Source organism: Eleutherodactylus coqui, chromosome 7, assembly GCF_035609145.1.
Source record: "Eleutherodactylus coqui strain aEleCoq1 chromosome 7, aEleCoq1.hap1, whole genome shotgun sequence".
Lineage (NCBI taxonomy): Eukaryota > Metazoa > Chordata > Amphibia > Anura > Eleutherodactylidae > Eleutherodactylus > Eleutherodactylus coqui.
The window spans coordinates 175667367-175688820 of NC_089843.1; the positions used below are offsets into that span (position 1 = coordinate 175667367).

Consider the following 21454-nt stretch of genomic DNA (forward strand, 5'->3'; position numbering starts at 1 on the left):
GCCGCCGCCGCCATCATAGCTTTGAAGGACTCTGTTTCCACAACCCTATACGGCAGCATCTCAAGGCTGATAAATTTGGCTATGTGGACGGTTAACGATTGAGCGTGCGGGTGGCGTACTTGCGCTTGCGCTCCAACACTTACGCTAGCGACGGCTGGACTGTGCGGTGCGAGACATTGCTGGATGGGGCCGAGGACAGCGGAGGTGAAGGGTGTGGGAGCAGGCCATGAGACGATTGTGCCTGTGTCCTGAGAGGGAGGTTGGATCTCAGTGGCAGGTTGGGGCACAGGGGGAGAGGCAGCGGTGCAAACCGGAGGCGGTGAACGGCCTTCGTCCCACCTTGTGGGGTGCTTGGCCATCATATGTCTGCGCATGCTGGTGGTGGTAAGGCTGTTGGTGGTGGCTCCCCGGCTGATCTTGGCGCGACAAAGGTTGCACACCACTGTTCGTCGGTCGTCAGGCGTCTCTGTGAAAAACTGCCAGACCTTAGAGCACCTCGGCCTCTGCAGGGTGGCATGGCACGAGGGTGTGCTTTGGGAAACACTTGGTGGATTATTCGGTCTGGCCCTGCCTCTACCCCTGGCCACCGCACTGCCTCTTGCAACCTGCCCTGCTGATGCCCTTGCCTCCCCCTCTGAAGACCTGTCCTGAGTAGGCGTTGCACACCAGGTGGGGTCAGTCACCTCATCGTCCTGCTGCTCTTCCTCCGAATCCTCTGTGCGCTGCTCCCTTGGACTTACTGCCCTTACTACTACCTCACTGCAAGACAACTGTGTCTCATCGTCATCGTCCTCCTCACCCACAGAAAGTTCTTGAGACAGTTGGCGGAAGTCCCCAGCCTCTTCCCCCGGACCCCGGGAACTTTCGAATGGTTGGGCATCAGTGACGATAAACTCCTCTGGTGGAAAAGGAACCACTCCTGCCCAATCTAAGCAGGGGCCCGAGAACAGTTCCTGGGAGTGTTCCCGCTCCTGAGCAGGTGTCATTGTAGTGGAGTGAGGAGGCTGGGAGGAAGGAGGAGCAGCAGACAGAGGATTCGGATTTGCAGCAGTGGACGGCGCAGAACTGTGGCTGGACGATAGGTTGCTCGAAGCACTTTCTGCCATCCACGACAGGACCTGCTCACACTGCTCATTTTCTAATAAAGGTCTCCCGCGTGGACCCATTAATTGGGCGATGAATGTGGGGACGCCAGAAACGTGCCTCTCTCCTAATCGCGCAGCAGTCGGCTGCGACACACCTGGATCAGGAGCTCGGCCTGTGCCCACACCCTCACTTGGGCCTACGCGTCCTCGGCCACGTCCACGTCCTCTAGGCTTACCCCTACCCCTCAGCATGCTGTATTACCAGTGATTTGATTTCCCAGGCAGGAAATAAATTGGCGCAAGCCTGCAGGCCAAATATAATTTCTTTTCCTTTTTAGCAAAGGGAAGACCCCACTGCGTATATTCAATGAACAAGAAGTTTAATATCTGTGGTGTGGCCCTCAAAAAGTGTCACACAACTATAGTGTAGCAGAGTTATTAACTCTAGCAGAGCAGGTATTTGCCAGTCAGGAAAGACAATGGCGCAAGCCTGCAGTAAACCGTAGCTGGTTGCGTCTGATTTTTGTACGTTGTCCATGCAGCACACACGTACACGGAGACCTTAGGACTGACACAGGCAGGCCAAATATAATTTCTTTTCCTTTTTTGCAAAGGGAAGCACCCACTGCGTATATTCAATGAACAAGAAGTTTAATATCTGTGGTGTGGCCCTCAAAAAGTGTCACACAACTATAGTGTAGCAGAGTTATTAACTCTAGCAGAGCAGGTATTTGCCAGTCAGGAAAGACAGTGGTGCAAGCCTGCAGTAAACCGTAGCTGGTTGCGTCTGATTTTTGTACGTTGTCCATGCAGCACACACGTACACGGAGACCTTAGGACTGACACAGGCAGGCCAAATATAATTTCTTTTCCTTTTTTGCAAAGGGAAGCACCCACTGCGTATATTCAATGAACAAGAAGTTTAATATCTGTGGTGTGGCCCTCAAAAAGTGTCACACAACTATAGTGTAGCAGAGTTATTAACTCTAGCAGAGCAGGTATTTGCCAGTCAGGAAAGACAATGGCGCAAGCCTGCAGTAAACCGTAGCTGGTTGCGTCTGATTTTTGTACGTTGTCCACGCAGCACACACGTACACGGAGACCTTAGGACTGACACAGGCTGGCCAAATATAATTTTTTGTCCTTTTTAGCAAAGGGAAGGACCCACTGCGTATATTCAATGAACAATAACTGTGTTGTGGCCCTGCCTACACAATTCTGTCCCTGTAGTATCAATGGAGGGTGCAATGCTCTGCACAGACGATTTTTAGAAAAAAAAAAATATGCAACACTGCTAACAGCAGCCTGGACAGTACTGCACACGGTTAAATTTGGCCCTAGAAAGGACCGTTGAGGTTCTTGAAGGCTACACTCACTCCTAACACTCTCCCTGCCTATACACCACTTCTGTCCCTAATGCCGGGTGCAATGCTCTGCACTGCCGATTTTGAGAAAAAAAAAAAAAAAAACACTGCTAGCAGCAGCCTGCACACAGGTAGATGTGGCCCTGAGAAGGACCGTTGGGGTTCTTGAAGCCTACACTGACTCCTAACGCTCTCCCTACAGCAGCACCAGCACGATAGTACTTTCCCTCAGCTAACTCACAAGGCATGTGTGGCGAGCCGCGGGAGGGGCCGACTTTTATACTCGGGTGACATCAGATCTCCCCAGCCACTCACAGCAGGGGGGTGATATAGGGCTTGAACGTCACAGGGGGAAGTTGTAATGCCTTCCCTGTCTTTCAATTGGCCAGAAAAGCGCTCTAACGTCTCAGAGAGGAAACTGAAAGTAACCGGAACACCGCGTGGTACTCGTTACGAGTAACGAGCATCCCGAACACCCTAATATTCGCACGAATATCAAGCTCGGACGAGTACGTTCGCTCATCTCTAATAGATAGATAGATAGATATTACATAGATAGATAGATATGATATAGATAGATATGATTTTATATATATATATATATATATATATATATATATATGTATAAATAATATAGATAGATAGAAAGATGTATAGATAGATAGATACTACATGGCTGTGTATTATCTTAAAAAGATGAGCAGGGCTGTTTGCAAAGTCTTTGTTAGTAAAGCTATTGACAGTAATGTTTTGCAGCACACAAGCCTTCGAAGTCTCAGGCAAGTTAGAAAAAAAGATTTAACTCAGAAGGGAAAAAAATGCAATTATATTGCGTGTCTGTCACTTTCAATTATTCTACTATTCCCGTGTGGTCTTGGGTCAGTAAACAGTAGAGATTTAGCAAATAAAGTTTGTGTTACATTTAAACTGAAAGTGAAATATTAGATGACAATACTAATGAAAGTATTTCAATAGCACGCTGATATTTGGTAGCCTAATGGGACTTTATGATTAGATCTCCTCACTATACAGTACAGTTCTCTGAGTAGTTGTCCTATTTCATTTTGTGTTGTTTTTCCCTTAGAATGAACTGTCATATTTCAGAGTATAGCCCTGCTGTTATCTTTTCTCATATCAGATAAACATGCAGGAAAAATGAAGAAAAGAAACAATTACGTTAGTATAAGACTTCCAAGTAAATACCTTCTAGGTACAAGCAGGGAAGCTTTAGCAGTTAGAAATCCATTGACATAAAGAAGGTAGAAATAGATGTCTCTATATTAAATACAGAGTTTGTCTTATGTAATAAAAATAATAAAGCAGCTTTCTAATTGTCCGAAGAGTGGCAGTTATTTAAAAAGAACTATGGCTGCCTGTCCAGGGGCCTTGCGGGAGTCGGGGTCGGCAGACGAATCTCCGCTGTCAGCCTATCTGTCAGATAGGCTGACTGTGGAGAATCACGGCAAATCACAGGATGCTACGAATTGCCGGCCGCGAGTCGAGAATCGCAGTGATTCTCCGCTCATGGATACGGGCCGGCGCTTTCCATAGTAACACTATAGAAAGCTTCAGACAGCGTGATTCACCAGCGATTTACCGTCGGCGGAATCACGCCCGTGGACAGGGGGCCTAAACAGTGTGACATCAGTATGGCATCCTGACAGGGTAGTACTAGTGGGCATACCCAGGCAGTTAGGGGGCTTTTAGACAAAAGGGTGATCGTTCCAAAAATCATTCAGATGAGCAAAAGTGAACGAGAATTGTTCAGCCTAAATGCGAGCCAACGACTGAATGACGAACGAGAATCGCTCGCTCCTCGCATGTCATTCATTTTATGCAGGCATAAAAATCATCATTGGCTCATTCATTTCTGTTTCCATTTAACCCCTTAAGAACATGACCCTTTTTTTCCTCATTTTCGTTCCCCCCCCCCACTTTTAATAAAATTGTAACTCTCTTATTTATCCATTGACATCGCTGTATGGGGGCTTGTGTTTTGCGGGACGAGTTGTATTTTTCAATGGTACTATTTATTGTACCATATGATGTACTGAAAAACTTGGAATGAAAAAAACCCCGAAATTCTGCCATCTTTGGGTGCATCTTGCTTCTACGGTGTACATGCTGCAACAGGAATGACAAAATACCTTTATTCTATGCGACCGTAAGATTATATTTTTAAATTACTTTCTGCCACCATCTTCTGACAGCCATAACTTTTTTTTTCCATCGATACAGCTGTTCAAGGGCTCATTTTTTGTGGGATGTCCTTTTGTTTTTATTGGTACCACTTTTTGAATACAGACGACTTTTTGATCGCTTTTTATTGCATTTTTCTTGGAGATAAGTTGACCCAAAAAAGTGCAATTCTGGCGGTCTTTTTTTTCCCTGACAACGTACACTGTGCGGAGTAAATAATTCATTACTTTGATACATTAGACGTTTATGGATGCAGCAATTCCAAAAATGTATTTTTGCTTTATTATTTAAATTCTTTTATTATAAATATGGTAAAAGGTATTTTTTTGAACTTTTATAACCTTTTATTTTTTTTAATAATTAGTAAAACTTTCAAAAACTTATTTCTATTTTTTTTTAGTACCAAGAGGGGACAAGAACTTGTGATGCTTTGATCGCTACTGCCATAGCATTACATCATATCGTGATCCGACATGCATTCTATCAAGCCACGGGCATGGCTTGGTAGGCACTCCGCCTTTCAGAAAGCCCAAGTCTGCTATATAAACCGCATGGTAACCCACGATCTCATCATGGGGTAAAGGGGGGCATGTGGGACACCGAAACATCAGTCGGGGGATTTAAATGCTGCTGTCAGAATTGGCATTTAAAGGGTTAACAGCTACAATCAGCAGCGTAGCTTATCGGAGCTGTTGCAAGTGGGTGCCTGCTGTAAGAAATAGCTGACACCTGTGTTGTATGGAGCAGGAACCACCCACGATCCCCCTCCATATACACCCCGGACCTATAGGACATAATTGTACATCCTGTGACGTTAAGGGGCTGAACAGCGCTCATTCATTCTTCCACATTTATTATGAGAAAGACTGAATGATGGTTAATGATTCTTGTTGAACAAATCAACAATGAATCAGCCTGTCTGAATAGAATGCACGAGAGTAAACAAGCTCGTACAAATGAAAATCGGCTTGTTTAAAAAGAGCATTATGCTCCATTTACATGGCATGACTGACGGGTAAATAACTGCATGAGCTGGTGATGTTACTGCTAGTTGTTAGCGCTGGCTGGATTCTCACTCAGCGCTTTACATACTATGAACAGGGAGCGTTTACACGCAGCGAGAAGTCAGCGATTCAGCGATGGTTGAAAGGTAGCAACAAACGAAAAGTAAAGAAATAGTAAACAGTGCTTTGCATTTAGATGTATATTTTGGCATCCCCTCCCACCATTTATTTTTGTAGGTGTTTTGTAGGGCAAAACTGAACTGTTCTATTACACTCATGAAACTATTTCTGTAAATGTAATCTGCAATAAAAGTACTGATGTGTAGTATACCCATAAGGAAGACCAAGCTGATAATTGAAGGCAGTAGGCTTGTCATTAGCAATAAAAGTCTGTCTGCACCCAATGTTCGTCCATGAGTATGTCAAAAGTACAAATACTAATCAGCACTAGAGATGAGCGAGCACCAAAATGCTCGGGTGCTCGTTACTCGAGACGAACTTTTCGCGATGCTTGAGGGTTCGTTTCGAGTAACGAACCCCATTGAAGTCAATGGCGACTCGAGCATTTTTGTATATCGCCGATGCTCGCTAAGGTTTTCATTTGTGAAAATCTGGGCAATTCAAGAAAGTGATGGGAACGACACAGCAACGGATAGGGCAGGCGAGGGGCTACATGTTGGGCTGCATCTTAAGTTCCCAGGTCCCACTATTAAGCCACAATAGCGGCAAGAGTGGGGCCCCCCCCTCCCAACAATTTTTACTTCTGAAAAACCCTCATTAGCAATGCATACCTTAGCTAAGCACCACACTACCTCCAACAAAGCACAATCACTGCCTGCATGACACTCCGCTGCCACTTCTCCTGGGTTACATGCTTATAGCCGGTTCCACTGAAAGCAATGGGCTGCCGGCGTGCGCGGGATGAATTGTCGGGAAGGGCTTAAATATAAAAGCCCTTCCCTGCAATTCATCCAGAAATGTGTAAAAATAAAAAAAATATATATACTTACCTTGTCCCGGCAGACGGAGTTCAGCGCGGCCGGCCTACAGTGGGTGTGAAGGGGGTGTGAGTCAGACCTGCCCCCTGATTGGCTCAGCCTGACAATTCATCCCGTGCATGCCGGCAGCCCATTGCTTTCAGTGGAACCTGCTGTATTGCCGGCTCCATTGAATTCAATGGGCAAACATCGTTCTTCTCTGCCACAGCTGTTACAGCTGTGGCAGAGAAGAATGATTTGTCTTCTATATGTTCTCAATGGGGTCGGCGCTGCTGCTGCCGGCCCCATTGAGCGCATATAGAGAAGAGAACAGGAATCGCAGATCGCAGATAGGTGCGATCTGCGATTTCTGACTATGGCCTAAGAAGGACCGTTGGGGTTCTTGAAGCCTAAAATAACTCCTAACGCTCTCCCTATAGCAGCTCTGGCATCAGCAGCACTGTCCCTGATCTCTGTCAGAATGCATCTGTGGCGAGCCACGGGCGGGCAGATTTTAATACTCGGGTGACACCTGATCTCGCAAGCCACTCACTGCAGGGGGGTGGTATAGGGCTGGAACATCACAGGAGGAAGTTGTAATGCCTTCCCTGTCTTTCTATTGGCCAGAAAAGCGCGCTAATGTCTCAGAGATGAAAGTGAAAGTAACTCGAACATCGCGTGGTACTCGTCTCGAGTAACGAGCATCTCGAACACCCTAATACTCGAACGAGTATCAAGCTCGGACGAGTACGCTCGCTCATCTCTAATCAGCACCTTAGTGGCACTAGATTTTTTTATTAGAATAGTAATTGCTTTAAATTGTATAATTATATTTTTATTGGATATGTCATGAATGTAAGAATGATAGGAGATGGCCCTAAATACCAAGACATTCATTTGTCTGTTTCTATATCTTCACCAACTCGTTCATTCGTGCAAATGGCAGTTGTGCCGTCTAAAAGGGCGTAAACAGTGTGAGGACTTTACACTGCTAATCCGGCTCCATGTAGACTAGATAAGTTAATGGAAAATGTTAACATATTTTATCTTAAAAGAATTAAAATGTACCTTGTTGAACAAAGGATCCATAGACAAACCACATGGAGTTGTAAAGTGTTGTAGAAGTCATAGATCCCATCTGCAGGCGTGGAGGATTAAGCCAATTCAGCAAGTAGACCAGAAGTCCCACCAACAGAACAGTCCCAGCAATGCAGGCCCATAGAGAAAGATCAAATGGTGCCAAGCAGGCAAACATGTCCACCGTTCTCTCTGCTTTCTTCAACAGAACGCCCACTGAGTAATCCATATATCGAGTTGTGAAGTCTACTACATTCTCTCGGTCAGGTGTGATAGTCAAGGCAGAAATCCCCATGTCAGCTCTCTTTATTAAAAAATAAAAAAAAAACAACAAGGTAAATATTAACGCATTGTATGTCACAATAAAAAAATAATCACAGTAATAAACATAAATATGTGTTACACTAATATTTTTAGATTTTGTGATGTAACAACTAATCTTGAATATTTCATTTACTATAAAAGAAATCAATGTATGGGTGTTAGAAGCTGGTTTAATATGCAAAAACACTATTGATTTAAATGCAAAATATCCTGTACGTTCAGACTTCTGCAGTTGATATATTTTAAAAGAGGAATGAGTCATGATAAATATACCTTATGTCAACCTTATATTCCATGTCTGACCTGAGATTGTATGGCTTGCAATGACTAGTGCAGATTGAACTGTGCAGGTGGGAGTATCAACCTGATCTTGTGTTGACTATCAAGCCACTGAAAGAGACTTCTTACCAGCATCTAGATATGCAGTATTAGGCTTTATTCACACGAGCGTATATATGCCAAGCCGAAAAACGCGACCTTCTGAGGCATTGGTTTCCAATGCTTTTGTTCACATGGCCAAATTTGTGGCACGTAAAAACATCGCACCATAAAAAAATAAAACATATGTGACCAAAATCTGCGCCTGCTATTATACGCTGGGTAAAAAGATAGTTCTGGATTAGAGATGAGCGAACGTACCCGGATAAGCACTACTCGTCCGAGTAATGTGCCTTATCCGAGTACCGCTGTACTCGTGCTGAAAGATTCGCGCTGCGGAGCGGGGAGCTGCAGGGGAGAGCGGGGAGGAACGGAGGGGAGATCTGTCTCTCCTTCTCTCCCGCCCGCTCTGCCCCGCTCCCCGCTGCGACTGACCTGTCAGCAGCGGAGCGCCCCGAATCTTTCAGCACGAGTACAGCGGTACTCGGATAAGGCACATTACTCGGACGAGTAGTGCTTATCCGAGTACGCTCGCTCATCTCTATTCTGGATCTATCTTCTTCGACCAATATACACTGGCGGCTCCCATAGATTCCTATGGGAGCTGTAAAAAAAGGGAGGGGGAGGCAGTTTAGCAGTGTCCAACGCTGTGAAAAGCTTACAGGTGCCTCTATATAGGCATTTGAAGTCATTTCAAGGATTTATGCCGAGCGAGGGATTTCTGAGTTGCGACATATTTTTTGGCTAAAACATCGCACCCGGCCATGTGAATGGATGAGAAAACACTAAGCTTGGGACTTGATCGCAGAAAATCCTCCATTCATGCAAACTCAGGGTGCGTCCAAGCAAACGTAAAAACACATATGCTCGTGTGAAGGAGCCCTTAGGCAGTTGCTATTTTTGTGACAATTTACCATTTTCATGTCGTTTGTTGAATTAACATTAATTGGAAAAATACTGGCACATGCATGTTTCTTTCAAGTCCTTATTTCCATCATTGCTTTTTTCTTCAATCAATGGTCTGAATCTCATCAGGTGAGGCAGAAAAGTAGAGGTGACAAAGTAGCATGTTAGCCAGTTGTTTAAAATGCTGATTGGTACTACTGTGCAGAAAACAATTTTCTGTGAGCACTAAAACCAAGACACTAGTACAGTGGTGGCGAACCTATGGCACGCGTGCCAAAGGCGGCACGCAGAGCCCTCCCTGCTGGCACCCGTCACCATCGGCCGATCACCACATTAGTGAATGCCTGCAGGGGCCGCGGCTCCCCTGCCAGTATTCACTCAGCACTGCTATCTGCGCTGATCCTGGCGCACACTGTGACGTCGGTGTGCAGCTGGGATCCTCCTCCCCCGACATCTCCTACTTGGTTTCGCGAGAGCGTCCAGGGGAGGAGGCATCCGACAGCACATTGACGTCAGTGTGCACCAGCGAACAGGCAGAACAGGAGGGGTAAGTATGTGGGGCTGGGGGGCATTATTACTGCTTTGGGGAACCGATGGGGGGGCACAATATTACTGCTGGGGGGAGCATTATTACTGTTTGGGGACCGCAGGGGGATTATTAATGCTGTGGGACCCCTGTGGGGCATTATTATTGCGCGGGGACAGCTGGGAGGGTCACTATTATTACTGCTGGGGGGCCGCTCTGGCGGGTGTCACTAATATTACTGCCGAGGGGCCGCTCTGGGGGGTGTCACTTACTGCTGGGGGGGGAAGGGGTTGTCACTATTATACTGGGAGCCGCTGTGGGATGTCACTATTATTGCTGGGGGGGGGGTGTCACCATTATCGCTGTGGAGAGGGTCACTATTATCGCTGGGGTATGTTTACATGTGGCAGAAATGGGCAGGCCTGCTTCAAAATAGACAGGGGGCAGATTTTGACTGTTTTTTGGATGCAGAAATGCTGCAGAATTTTCCACAGCATTTTCCGCTGAGGACATTCTGCAGTATTTCCGAATCCAAAAAGCAGTTAAAATTTGCACCCTGTCTATTTTGAAGCGGCCCTGTCCTTTTTAGAACGACGGGGGTAAAAATCATACGTTGTGATAAGCCCCGCCCCCTGACGTGTTGGCACTTTGCGGTAAATAAATGGGTTTTGGGTTGCAGTTTGGGCACTCAGTCTCTAAAAGGTTCGCCATCACTGCACTAGTACTTAACACTTTGACAAAAACTTTATTTCCATTCATCAGAGTGCAATGGCAATATTTTGGCCAAGAAGATGTTTATCAAGCCTGAACATAAATATAGCCATGAGAAAAGCTCTGTGTCTTGAATAAAGCATGATGTCTGATCTATTAATCAGTGAACAGCAATAAGAAATGGCAACATTTGGCTAAATCTTTATCTGCGCATAGGCTAAGCAAATGCTCATTAGTGGTTTGTTTCGAATTGGGAATTGAAAATCGTCTACAAGTTGTTATGCTTATTCATACTCTCCTGATGAGAAATATGATGACCAGACCATCTAGCGACTGGACTATAAAAGGTGGTGGCCTACAAGTCCTTTACATTAAGCCAAATTAGTTGAAGTATATGAAGGTACCTTAAATTTTCACAGGCCATTGTAAAGTGTATAGATAATTTGTATTACTTTTTGCATTTTATTGTTTCACTACTGTCTCTTTTAGCTATACACTTTCATAATCACTTGCCCACCTAACATTTTATGGCCAGTTTTCAGGGGCAACACAAACTGTACATAAAGCCTGGCAAGTAGGAGGAATTTACATCCTCATACTTTGTTTCAGTGCTTTGCAATGTAGTGGGAAATAGGACCAGAGAAATAAGGGACTGTCCAATTGGACTGTAGGTGGAATGGCCACTCACAGTGCGTATGAATCAATGCAGTCATTTGTAGTCATGTAGTACAATTACTGCATATTTGTATCTAGAATTTAAATAAAGATATCACATTTATATCACATACATACGAAATCACTTACAAATCGCATTCAGATTATCAGAACATCTACTCTGCTGGCTAATGTGTTGCTACACTACAGTATATTCTAACCAGCAGAATCTGAAATTATAAGCCAAAGAAATATGACATTAGCTTCAAGATACTGAGCAGCCATGAAAAATTATGTGAACAAAGAAACGATCACTCAGGGTCTGATAATTATAAATGTTCCGACCACCATGTATTCAAATGACTTTTTACAACAACGGAATGAAATTTTCTCAGATTGCTCATTGCGTCTTATGAAGTTAATTATCACTTATGAACAAAAGATGTTAAGCGATGTCCGAGAGGAAATAAAACACATTGATTCTTAAATGTCTATCCACATTAAGACACAGACATAGGAGACAAGGACTTTCATAGCAATTTAAAAGAAAAATTAGCAAAGTTGGAGATGACACTCATGGAAAGTAAGCATACTAAATTTAAAAGGGGTCTAAAACACACCAGTTTTAATAATGTGTATCCATAGCTCAAATACAAGATGTCTACTCCAAGATCTATATTGAGAAGAACAAAAAAGCAAGTGTGTATTAAGATGCATGTCAACTTTAGTTCCACAGAGAGGAGGACATCCAATTGTGTAACCGATTTGTTAGACCGGGCCATTACAAATGACAGAGATAAATCTACAGAGGACCCTGGATATGATGCAAGAACCTAATCTAGTCGGAACAGGACTAATCATCATGACAAGCAGGTCTCAAAAAACAGCCCAGAAGGGCAGGAGTTAACACAGGCGGAAGATCCCACTATCCATAGAGGAGAAGTAATCATTGAAAGTGGTAAACATGTATACTCACAGAGTCGGATACAGGTACTTTCAAAAGGATTGTCTTTTTTCACTCTCTAGATAATGTAATCTTTTTGAGCCTTTGTTGGATATCACTAGATTTGTAGGTTCTTTGCCTATTAGGGCTTCTTCAGATGGGTGTGATTTAGTCCTTTTATGCAGCCCATAATCACGGCTGCATATGGGACAAAGCAAAACCATTGATTTCAATGGTTTTGTTTTCACTATGGGGGTTATCACCCATTAGTATGGATGAGAAAAGATAGCACTTGCCCTATCTTTCTAACATGTAGTTAATAGGGCAGGCCCTATCTTCGCACAGTTTATTTCAAACTTATGCGCTATGGCGTAGAGTTTGCATGGCTCAAAAGAAAACCTAGTTCATGCACAACTACGCTCCGTAGCTTAAAGCATAGTTGTGCATACGCTCATATGTTTTTGCCTTGAAAAGGCATTTTTTCAATTTTAATGACATGCAGAGTGCAAAATCCATTGTTACAGAAGATTACATTGTCTCATCCACAGTGCATTCTAATCTTTCCTTATGAGGCTGTTTTATGTGGATTGAAAAGTTTTGAGGTACAATCTAGATTGCAATCAGGGATAGTATGTTGATCACTAGATTATAGGGTTAAAATAACTATATTTGTACCCATTGCAGTAAAGGGTTGATTCACTCAAGGTATCCCAGGACATACTGGAACATGATTTGACAACAACATTCTACAGACCTCCATCTCCGAAGACAACTTAACATGATCCCAGGAAACGGCCATGTCTGAGTTACAATACATTGAATATATTGTCATGAGACAGGTTGATAAAAGAGGAACAGGTGTTGTCTTGGGCATGAAGATCTACAGATCTCAAATATAAAACTCATGGAAGACAGTGCATATAAGCAATTAAATGGTGATCCAGAACAGAATTGTAGGGAAATGTTGAACCGTTTGATGGAGAGAGGAAAAAGTATGTGAGATTTATTAGCTAACCAAGTAGAACCTGAAAACTCTAAGCTTTCCTCCTTTCCCAAATTGTAAAAACCCCGGTTTCCACTCCCTGTGACGCCTATTGTGGCTGAAAAAGAGTCGTTCAACAAAAATATGGCATGGGGATGGCCTGCTTCAACCCCTAACTAAAGAAATTCTAGCTACATAAAGCATACTAGGCATATTTAAATGCTTATATGTAAAATCATGGGGATATCATCATTCTCGTTATACTTTAATATCAGAAGATTTGGATCTCCAGGCCCTCTACCTTCATTTCTGCACAGATATGAAAATTTTCCAATTCTCTAAAAGAATATTCTATATTAACGGTGGAATATTTGCTAACCTATAACTTTTTCAGCTTTGAATGGAATTTGTATCTGTCAACCACCGTCCTTCAATGGGTGCAAAGTTCTTTGATGATAATATATGGCATAGTGGGAGTTCAGATATATCTTCATATTAGAGGTTTGAGTCTCAAGGGGTCTTGTCTGGTATAGTCATTAAATCAACAACCTCAACATGATTTAGGGTGCTGATGTGATAGCCATATCAGAATTCATAGATTAACTCAATAATAATGACTTGAATTTAAAGTTCAGTGCACTGACACATAAAACTAATGGTATTTTTGGGGAATTAGAGCATGGTGGTGAAAGTAGAAATTGGAGTAGTGACTGATGTCACTTACCGTAAAGAGGTATAGGGGAATACCCTTCTACAAGTGAGATCATGCCACCCTGAAAATGTTAAAAGATCAACTCCTCTTTAAGAGCTCACAAGAGCCAGGAGTAATTGCTCAGATGAGTGACTTAGGGAAAGGAAGCAAGAGGATGTACAGTACGTGATCACCTCAAGAAGCTAGGGTATTCACTTGGTCTAATAGATTATACAAAAAGAAATCTGGTGAACATGATAGGGATAGCATGTTAGCAAATAAAACTAACAAGAAGTCTGATCCCACTGTGATGCATTATACTCAATTTAATATACTGAAAGATGGGATTAAAATAACAACACAAAAAAATCCAACATTGGGACAAAAGTTTTTGCCTAGTCTTCTTCCTGAAAAAAGGGGTGGTACATGACTTTCTATGAAGGTAAGCTTTGATTGTGGACATTGGTTTTGTAAGGTGCGTAATAATTGTCATGCCTATAAGGATAAATCATTTATTAATTGCAACATGTTCATTGTAATCTATTTTGGTCACATGTACAGGGTGTAGGTTGCAATATATGGGATGTACCACTTGGCCATTAAACGTCCGCAATCGTAGATACTTCTCAGATATTTCAAATACCAACGTTTTGAACATATCTAATGTCTCAAAACACTTCATGGAGGTTATATATCTACCTGCCAAGTTGACGGCATAGAGAAGGTTAATCTATTTGTGACGTCCGTTAAGCTATGAGGCTTTTTGGATATTCCCTTTGACTACCAGACACCAGGGACACTTGAGTCACATTTATCACCTGTCTTACCATTACTAGCAGGTTTTATTTTACTATTATTCATATGTAATTAGAATTTGTAAAGTGTATTTCGAATTCTTAGAATTTTACTTGATGTACAAGCTTTTTACCAAGTGCTGCCTAATTTATGCAAATTTATGTTAATTTGACCGTGAGCATGTGATACAGGGGCTATATTTGAAGCAGTCATTCAATGTGTGAATAAGATATATGATGAAGACTACCTGTCAAAACGCCTAAGTGATTTCTGTCATGATGAGGGTTTTAATAAGGAGTGTCATCTTATCTGGACATCTTGTGAAGTGCTAGAATTTTGTATCCTGTTTACTATATTCCAACCAGTACAATCTGCCATTATTAGCCAAGGAAAATAATATCAGCTGTAAGATACCTGTTATACTAATGAAACTGGGGCACATTTACTATTGAAAATTCCCCAGTTTTCTGTCATAAATTGCATCAAGATACTATCTTACATGCTTTGCATCACATTTATGATGTGTTTTAGACACTTTTGAACACTTTTTTCGCCGTGGCTAACAATTGAGGGGGGGGGGGGGGGGGGGTTCGTTGTAAAAGAGGTCATCGCTAAATGTAACCTTGTAATTTTAAAACGTTGCCGAAATTCTGGTGCAAAAACTGGCATAAACAAAGTCAACTAATAGGTGGCATAAAGTTAGACTAGGTAGTGTAAAAATGCCAAAGTCAATGTGATAAATTGGTGCATACTAAGACTAGCTTATGTTTGTCTAATTAGCGAATATTAGTAAATGTGCCCCATTTTCTCCTGCCAACTTTTTAGTAGGTAAAGTTAATATGTTGAGGATTTGCCTATTACAATTAAGACATTTATTTTTACTAAAGGATCCTTGGCAAAATTCTGTCTCTTGTTCTTTTGCCATAGCTGTGCAGTGGATCTGCATGAGGATTAGCCGCATTGTCATTCAATGGGTCTGATCCGTCACTTTTTCAAGTAGAATCTGCAAGAATGATGAGATTGCTCATTATTCCTGTGGATGATTCTCTCCACTGCAGGTGAATAGACTTGCAGAAACCGATTCATTTGCATTGATGGTGGATTGAGCATATTTTGTTGCAGATTTCAAATCAGATTCCGCACAGAAATCCACATCAATTGCTCAGTGTGTAAACTCAACCTTACTGTTGTGCTATGGAATGTAATATCACCAGTCATCACAACTTTATTCTTCTTACAGTTGTTTAGAAACATTCTTCAAATATTAGCATGGTTCTTTAGGTTGGTTTCACATCTGCATTGGGGGTTCCAGTTTTCGAGGAGCAGAAAAGGTGAGTCCCCTGGCCGAATAACTCTGTCTTAGGACAGAACTGAACAGTGCTGTACGACCCCATTGACTATAATGGGGTCCATTCGCTTTCCCCCTAGCTGCCCATTTTTTTGCCGGAAGAAAAAGCGCTGGAGGCAGTGCTCTTCCTTCCGATATTTTATGCTGAATCTGTGACTGAATTTCCAACGGGAGATTCCAATGCAGATGTGAAACCACCCTTACTTATAGCTCAGCTATAGTCTAACAGCTTCTTCACACTGGTGAGAAAATCACATAAATTTTTTTGCGATGCGAGAGTGCGTGAAAACGCTTGATTATGAAACTGATGATTTTCAGTGGTTTCATTATGATTTGCGATGTTTTCACTCTTGTGATGCTGAGTTAGAAAAAAAAAATGCAGCATGTTTTATCTTTTTGCAATACCGCCCCATGTTGTCAATGGAGCCGGTGGCAGAAGTGTTGGCCCCATTGAAAACAATTGGAGAACAATGCAAATCCTGGCACGGCTTTGACAGCCACGCCGGGCGAATCCTTCAGCCCTGCAGTGATGCAAGGCTGTTTCCATGTGAAAATCTAGGGGTTTTCAGAAGGATTTCAAGGGTGATATCAGGCTGATGAATCAGGGTTTAATATCACCCTCGCCAGTGTGAAGGAGCCCTTTAGGCTTCATGCACTAGTTTTGTACAAAGATGCAATAGGGCTCGCATTTAAAAGCCAGTATCTTTGTTGTACAGCTGTATGCTTCTGATTTCCTGATTTCTGATGCATATGGAGGTTTGCTATCCTCCTTCTCATGCTGGGTATTCCCCCCTTGAAAGTTTACTCCTAGTTGAGCATATATCTCTGCACGTATGCCACTAGATCTTACATCTCCTACAATATACACAACACTCATCAGTGCATGTTCCTGTTTATTTCTTGCTTTTTGTGCTGAATAAGCTCTATGAATCAGCTATATATATTTCAGACTCCTTGGCCCTGGTGCTTTGCTGATTTATTTTAAATAGGTTGTGTTAGACTAGAAAAACTTTGCAGATTTTCTTCTGGAACGAGGGCTACTTGCCCATAGCCGGTGTTTGGTACTGCAGTTCATCTCCATTCAATTCAAAAGACAAAATGCCGTGCTTTAATTTGCATTTACGTATGTCCTTACTATTGCAAGTAATGTCATTCATTGCATTGATTTCACTGATTTCAGATATGTCCACATGCATATCCAAGAAATATTGGACAATATATTGTCATTCAGGTTGATATTACAAAGAATATGCCCTTTTAAGATTTTACAGCTATTATTCAGTAAACAAAGCCTGACTTTTATTTATTTTTTTTTATCATATTTCTTTTTATTGAAAAGTTTTTCCAAACATAACAAAAATAACATAGTACACAATATACATAGGTTTATACTGAACTATGATATTAGGGTAATAGCTTCATGTTCTATACAATCAATTTGCTCAACATAGTTCACCACAAATTTATAGTCAACATATTAAGATATCGCGTATCAACTTATAACTAAAATAAACATACTACTAATTAATTCAGTTAACTGTGTATGCTTGGAAAAGTAGTAGTAGAGACAACATAGAAAAAAAATAATGATTTATGCCACTTAGTGTGGGGACTTTATCAGTTTTCCAGTATTTAGCTATCTTGGTTTTGGTTAACAGAGTAAAATGTAGAATCATGGTTTGGGTTTGTCAGTTTCTTGGATAACTTTCTATGCTTGAAGCTAATAGAGCCAGAGGGGCCTTTAATATTGTTTGAAAGCAGTTTTCCTATTTTTTCCATAATCTTAATATTGGGGGCCTGTCCCACCATATATGAATCATAGTGCCCATTGATGAGCATCTCCAACATTTGTTAGGAGTATTGTAAAAGGAGGCTAGCTTAGAAGGAGTATAATACCAATGATATAGAATTTTTCTATTTAGTTCTAAGTGGGAAGTACATTTGGATTTGGAGCTTATTATCGAAAAGGACATAGGCTACTGCGAAGGTAGAAATTGCTCGTCTGAGTCATTTTCCCATTTTGAATTGTATGATGATGATATATCATCTGGATATGAATTCAGAAGCATTTTATAACAGTAAGATTTACCTCCTTTCTGCCACACAGTAGATGTAAGCAAAATTTGGAGTTGAGAAATGCAAAGTGGAATTTCAGAGAGGAGCCAAACCATGTCTTATTTCCAGATATTTGTAAAAATCTTGTTTGTTTCAGAGAAACTTTTTAGATAGAGTAATAAAATCCAAAATATTATCTTCTGACCATAAGTCAGAGAATTTTAATATACCATTGGTTTTTTCACATGTCCAAATTTAGAAATGGTATGTGTACCTCCAAATTTGCCACTTGTTAAAGACCATTGCGGCATAAAAAAGATCTGACAGGGTAAATTTACCCATCACAAATAATTCCAATAGGTCCCAAATCTTGGAAGTATCACCCTGCCATATATATTTTGCTTGATCTAGCAAAGTCGCATAATAGTATTGCAATATAGAAGGACAACTCAAACCTCCAACTTTTAACAGTCTGAATAGTATTGCAGCTTTAACTTTTGATTTAGATTTTTTCCAATTAAACTGCATACTTATAGTTTGAATTTGTTGTAAATAAGATATAGGGAGATATATCGGGATATTTCTAAATAGATAGAGAATATTTGGGATAAACAACATCTTGATTGTGGCGATTCTACCCAACAATGAAAGTCCCTGAACATTTAGTTTGGCATGATCTTGTTTAAGATTTTTTTAGTAGAGGTAAATAATTCACTTCCTAAAGATCACTCAGTGGGTAGGTGATATTTATTCCCAAATAAGGAAATGACTTATTTACCCACTTGTAAGTGAAATGACTCCAGAGGCAGACTCTACTGCAGGGGTGGGCAATTAATTTTCCCATGGGGCCACATGAGAAATTGGAATGGTTTTAGAGGGCCAGACCAACATACGAAGGCTCCATGCACATTGCCTTAATGGGGCCGTATTCCAGCCGCCCGATTTGCGGCCAGAATACGGCCGCCATTGAAAATGAATGGCGCTGTAATACGGCTCCTCCAACAGTGCAACAAATTGTCTGTGATTTAGTGCTCTTGCCCTGATGAAATTAACTATCTTTTGCGAATGCTTCTTTTTTCTCAGGACAAATTAGCGCTGCAGAGTCCACCAAACATTCTTTGACAAACTCCCCATCAGAGAATGGCTTACTGTTTCTTGCAATTTTGTAGGATACTACAAAGCAGGTCTTTACGGCTGCATCCCTGGATGAGTGAAGCTTTTTAAAAAATCCTTGCTGACTTTGCAGTTTTGCTAGCAAATCTTCAGATGCCCGCTCTGCCTCCGTCAAGTTCTTGTATTTCTCTCCGTGTTTAGTCTCATAATGGCGATGCAAATTGTAATCTTTAAATACAGCTATCTGCTCTCCACAAACTAAACACACAGCTTTACCTTTGGTTTCAGTAAATAGATATTTAGAAGTCCATTCTTTGTTAAAAACTCGGCATTCTGCATCAATTTTTCTTTTTTTAATGTTAGCCGCCATATTTAAGGGTTAACAGCTAACCTCGGAAAATAGATTTTTTTTAATACACAGTAGTATGCTCCTAGGAGAGGGCACAGAGAGCTGCCCCAAGAAGAGAGATTAAAAAGTGAATATTATTAGTATTATTATTCTAATTACAATGCAAAGGGAAAAGTCCTGACACTTACCAATGACGAGCGTGGAACGATTGTCCTGGCACTCCCCAAGGTCCGCAACGAGCATCCTGGCACTCAGAAGTTACAGTGGCATCACTTACTCAGCATCGGGAAGCAGTGAAACTACAAACTCCGAAGCCTTGTCCATTTTGTTAACTTATGTGCTGTTTAATAAAGTTATTCAAGCCTACGTCATTGGTAGAGGTGCTTGAATAAGTAAGGCCTGAATAACTATTAGCACAGCACAGAAGTGAACAAAATGGACAAGGCTTCGGAGTGCATAGTTTCGCTGCTTCCCGTTGCTGACACCGGACTCATTGGTGAGTCACCAGGACACTCTTTGCGGGCCGGTCCGAGCTATTCAGCGGGCCGGATGTGGCCCGCGGGCCGTGCTTTGCCCAGGTCTGCTCTACTGCCTTTGGTAGGTCCATGTTTAGTATCAAAGATTTAGAATTATTGACCTTATAGTAGGAGGTGTCACTAAAAGCTGAAATAATATTGGAGACCTCCGGAAGTGTAATCTCTGGAGAGGAGCAAATAAAGATAATGTCTTCTGCAAAAAGGTTTATGTGATGTTCCTGCAAGTTCACCTGAGCCTCCTTAAAGTTCATAGTGATTCTTATTTTTTTGGCCAAAGGTTCCATGATAAGTGCAAAAATTAGAGGAGAAAGCCTTGTCAAGTGCTATTTGTGAGAGGAAACCAAATGTAAAGACCCTAGCTGATGGAGATGAGTAAAGGGCTGAAATAGCTGTGAGTATAGGACCCCAAATCCAAATTTACACAGAACCGATCTCAGGTATCACCAACTTCTCCACATCCAATAGAAGAGAAGACATCCAACATTCCGACACATAGTGGATAATATTGATTATTCTTCTGGCAGTATATCCCATCTGTCTATTTTTTACAAAGCCAACTTGATCTTTTTAACTATATGAGGTAGGAAGTCAGCTATTTGGAATAATTTTTAAATAGATCTTCAAATCGCTGTTTAAGAGAGAGATTGGCCTGACATTTTCTGGTCTCTCTGGAGTCTTGCCCAGCTTTGGCAAGGTTATTATTGTAGCACTGAGCATCTCAGAAGGAAAACTATCACCTTTTAAAATGTCATTGGAAAGTTGAAGATGGGGGCGACAGGATGTGTGAAAAACTTTTATAGCACTCATTGGTCAGTCCATCTGGACCAGGAAATTTCTTAGAATTTAGTTGTTGGATTGCTGTATTTAATTTGGATATAGAAGGGTTAAGTAATTCAAGATCATTTTCTTCTAATGTTGGGAGGTTGAGGTTGTCAAGGAACCTTGCAAAGTCTGATTCCACTGGATTGTTTATAGAATTATCTCTTTTAAGGTTGTATAAATTAACATAATAATCAGCCAACATGTCTGCAATTGTGGGTTAGTAATTTTTGTGTTTGTCAAAGATAAATGGAATTCTGGTTGTAGTAGATTTATTTTTGAATTTATTGACTAATAGTTTCCTTGTTTTGTTGCCTTGCTAATAGTAAAGCATTTTGGCTCTAGTAAGGGCAAGTTTGTGCTTATAATGCAACAATTGATATAACTGATATCTTAGTTTTTGGATTTCAGTATTTGTGCGGTGCAAGAAAGCTTGTTAATTGGAATCTTCTAATTGATTTTATTTAAGAGATTTTGTGTTTTATTATGTCGGTCTTTCTTAATAGAGGAAGATAACTTGATAAAACAACCTCTTATGTAGGCCTTATGTGCACACCAATTATTAGTTCTGGATGAATCGTTTTGGGTTGTTGTTTAAAAAATATTCTTTCAATTCCA

At 41.5% G+C, this 21454-nt stretch overlaps 1 protein-coding gene across 1 annotated transcript in view; it reads right to left on the reverse strand.

Annotated features, from left to right (window-relative positions):
* Positions 1-21454, reverse strand: part of GRID2 (glutamate ionotropic receptor delta type subunit 2) — a 1221843-nt gene that overhangs the window by 276090 nt on the left and 924299 nt on the right. The window contains exon 11 of the mRNA XM_066574896.1: positions 7698-8010. Coding sequence (XP_066430993.1) covers positions 7698-8010 — 313 coding nt within the window. The remainder of the gene's footprint in view (positions 1-7697; positions 8011-21454) is intronic.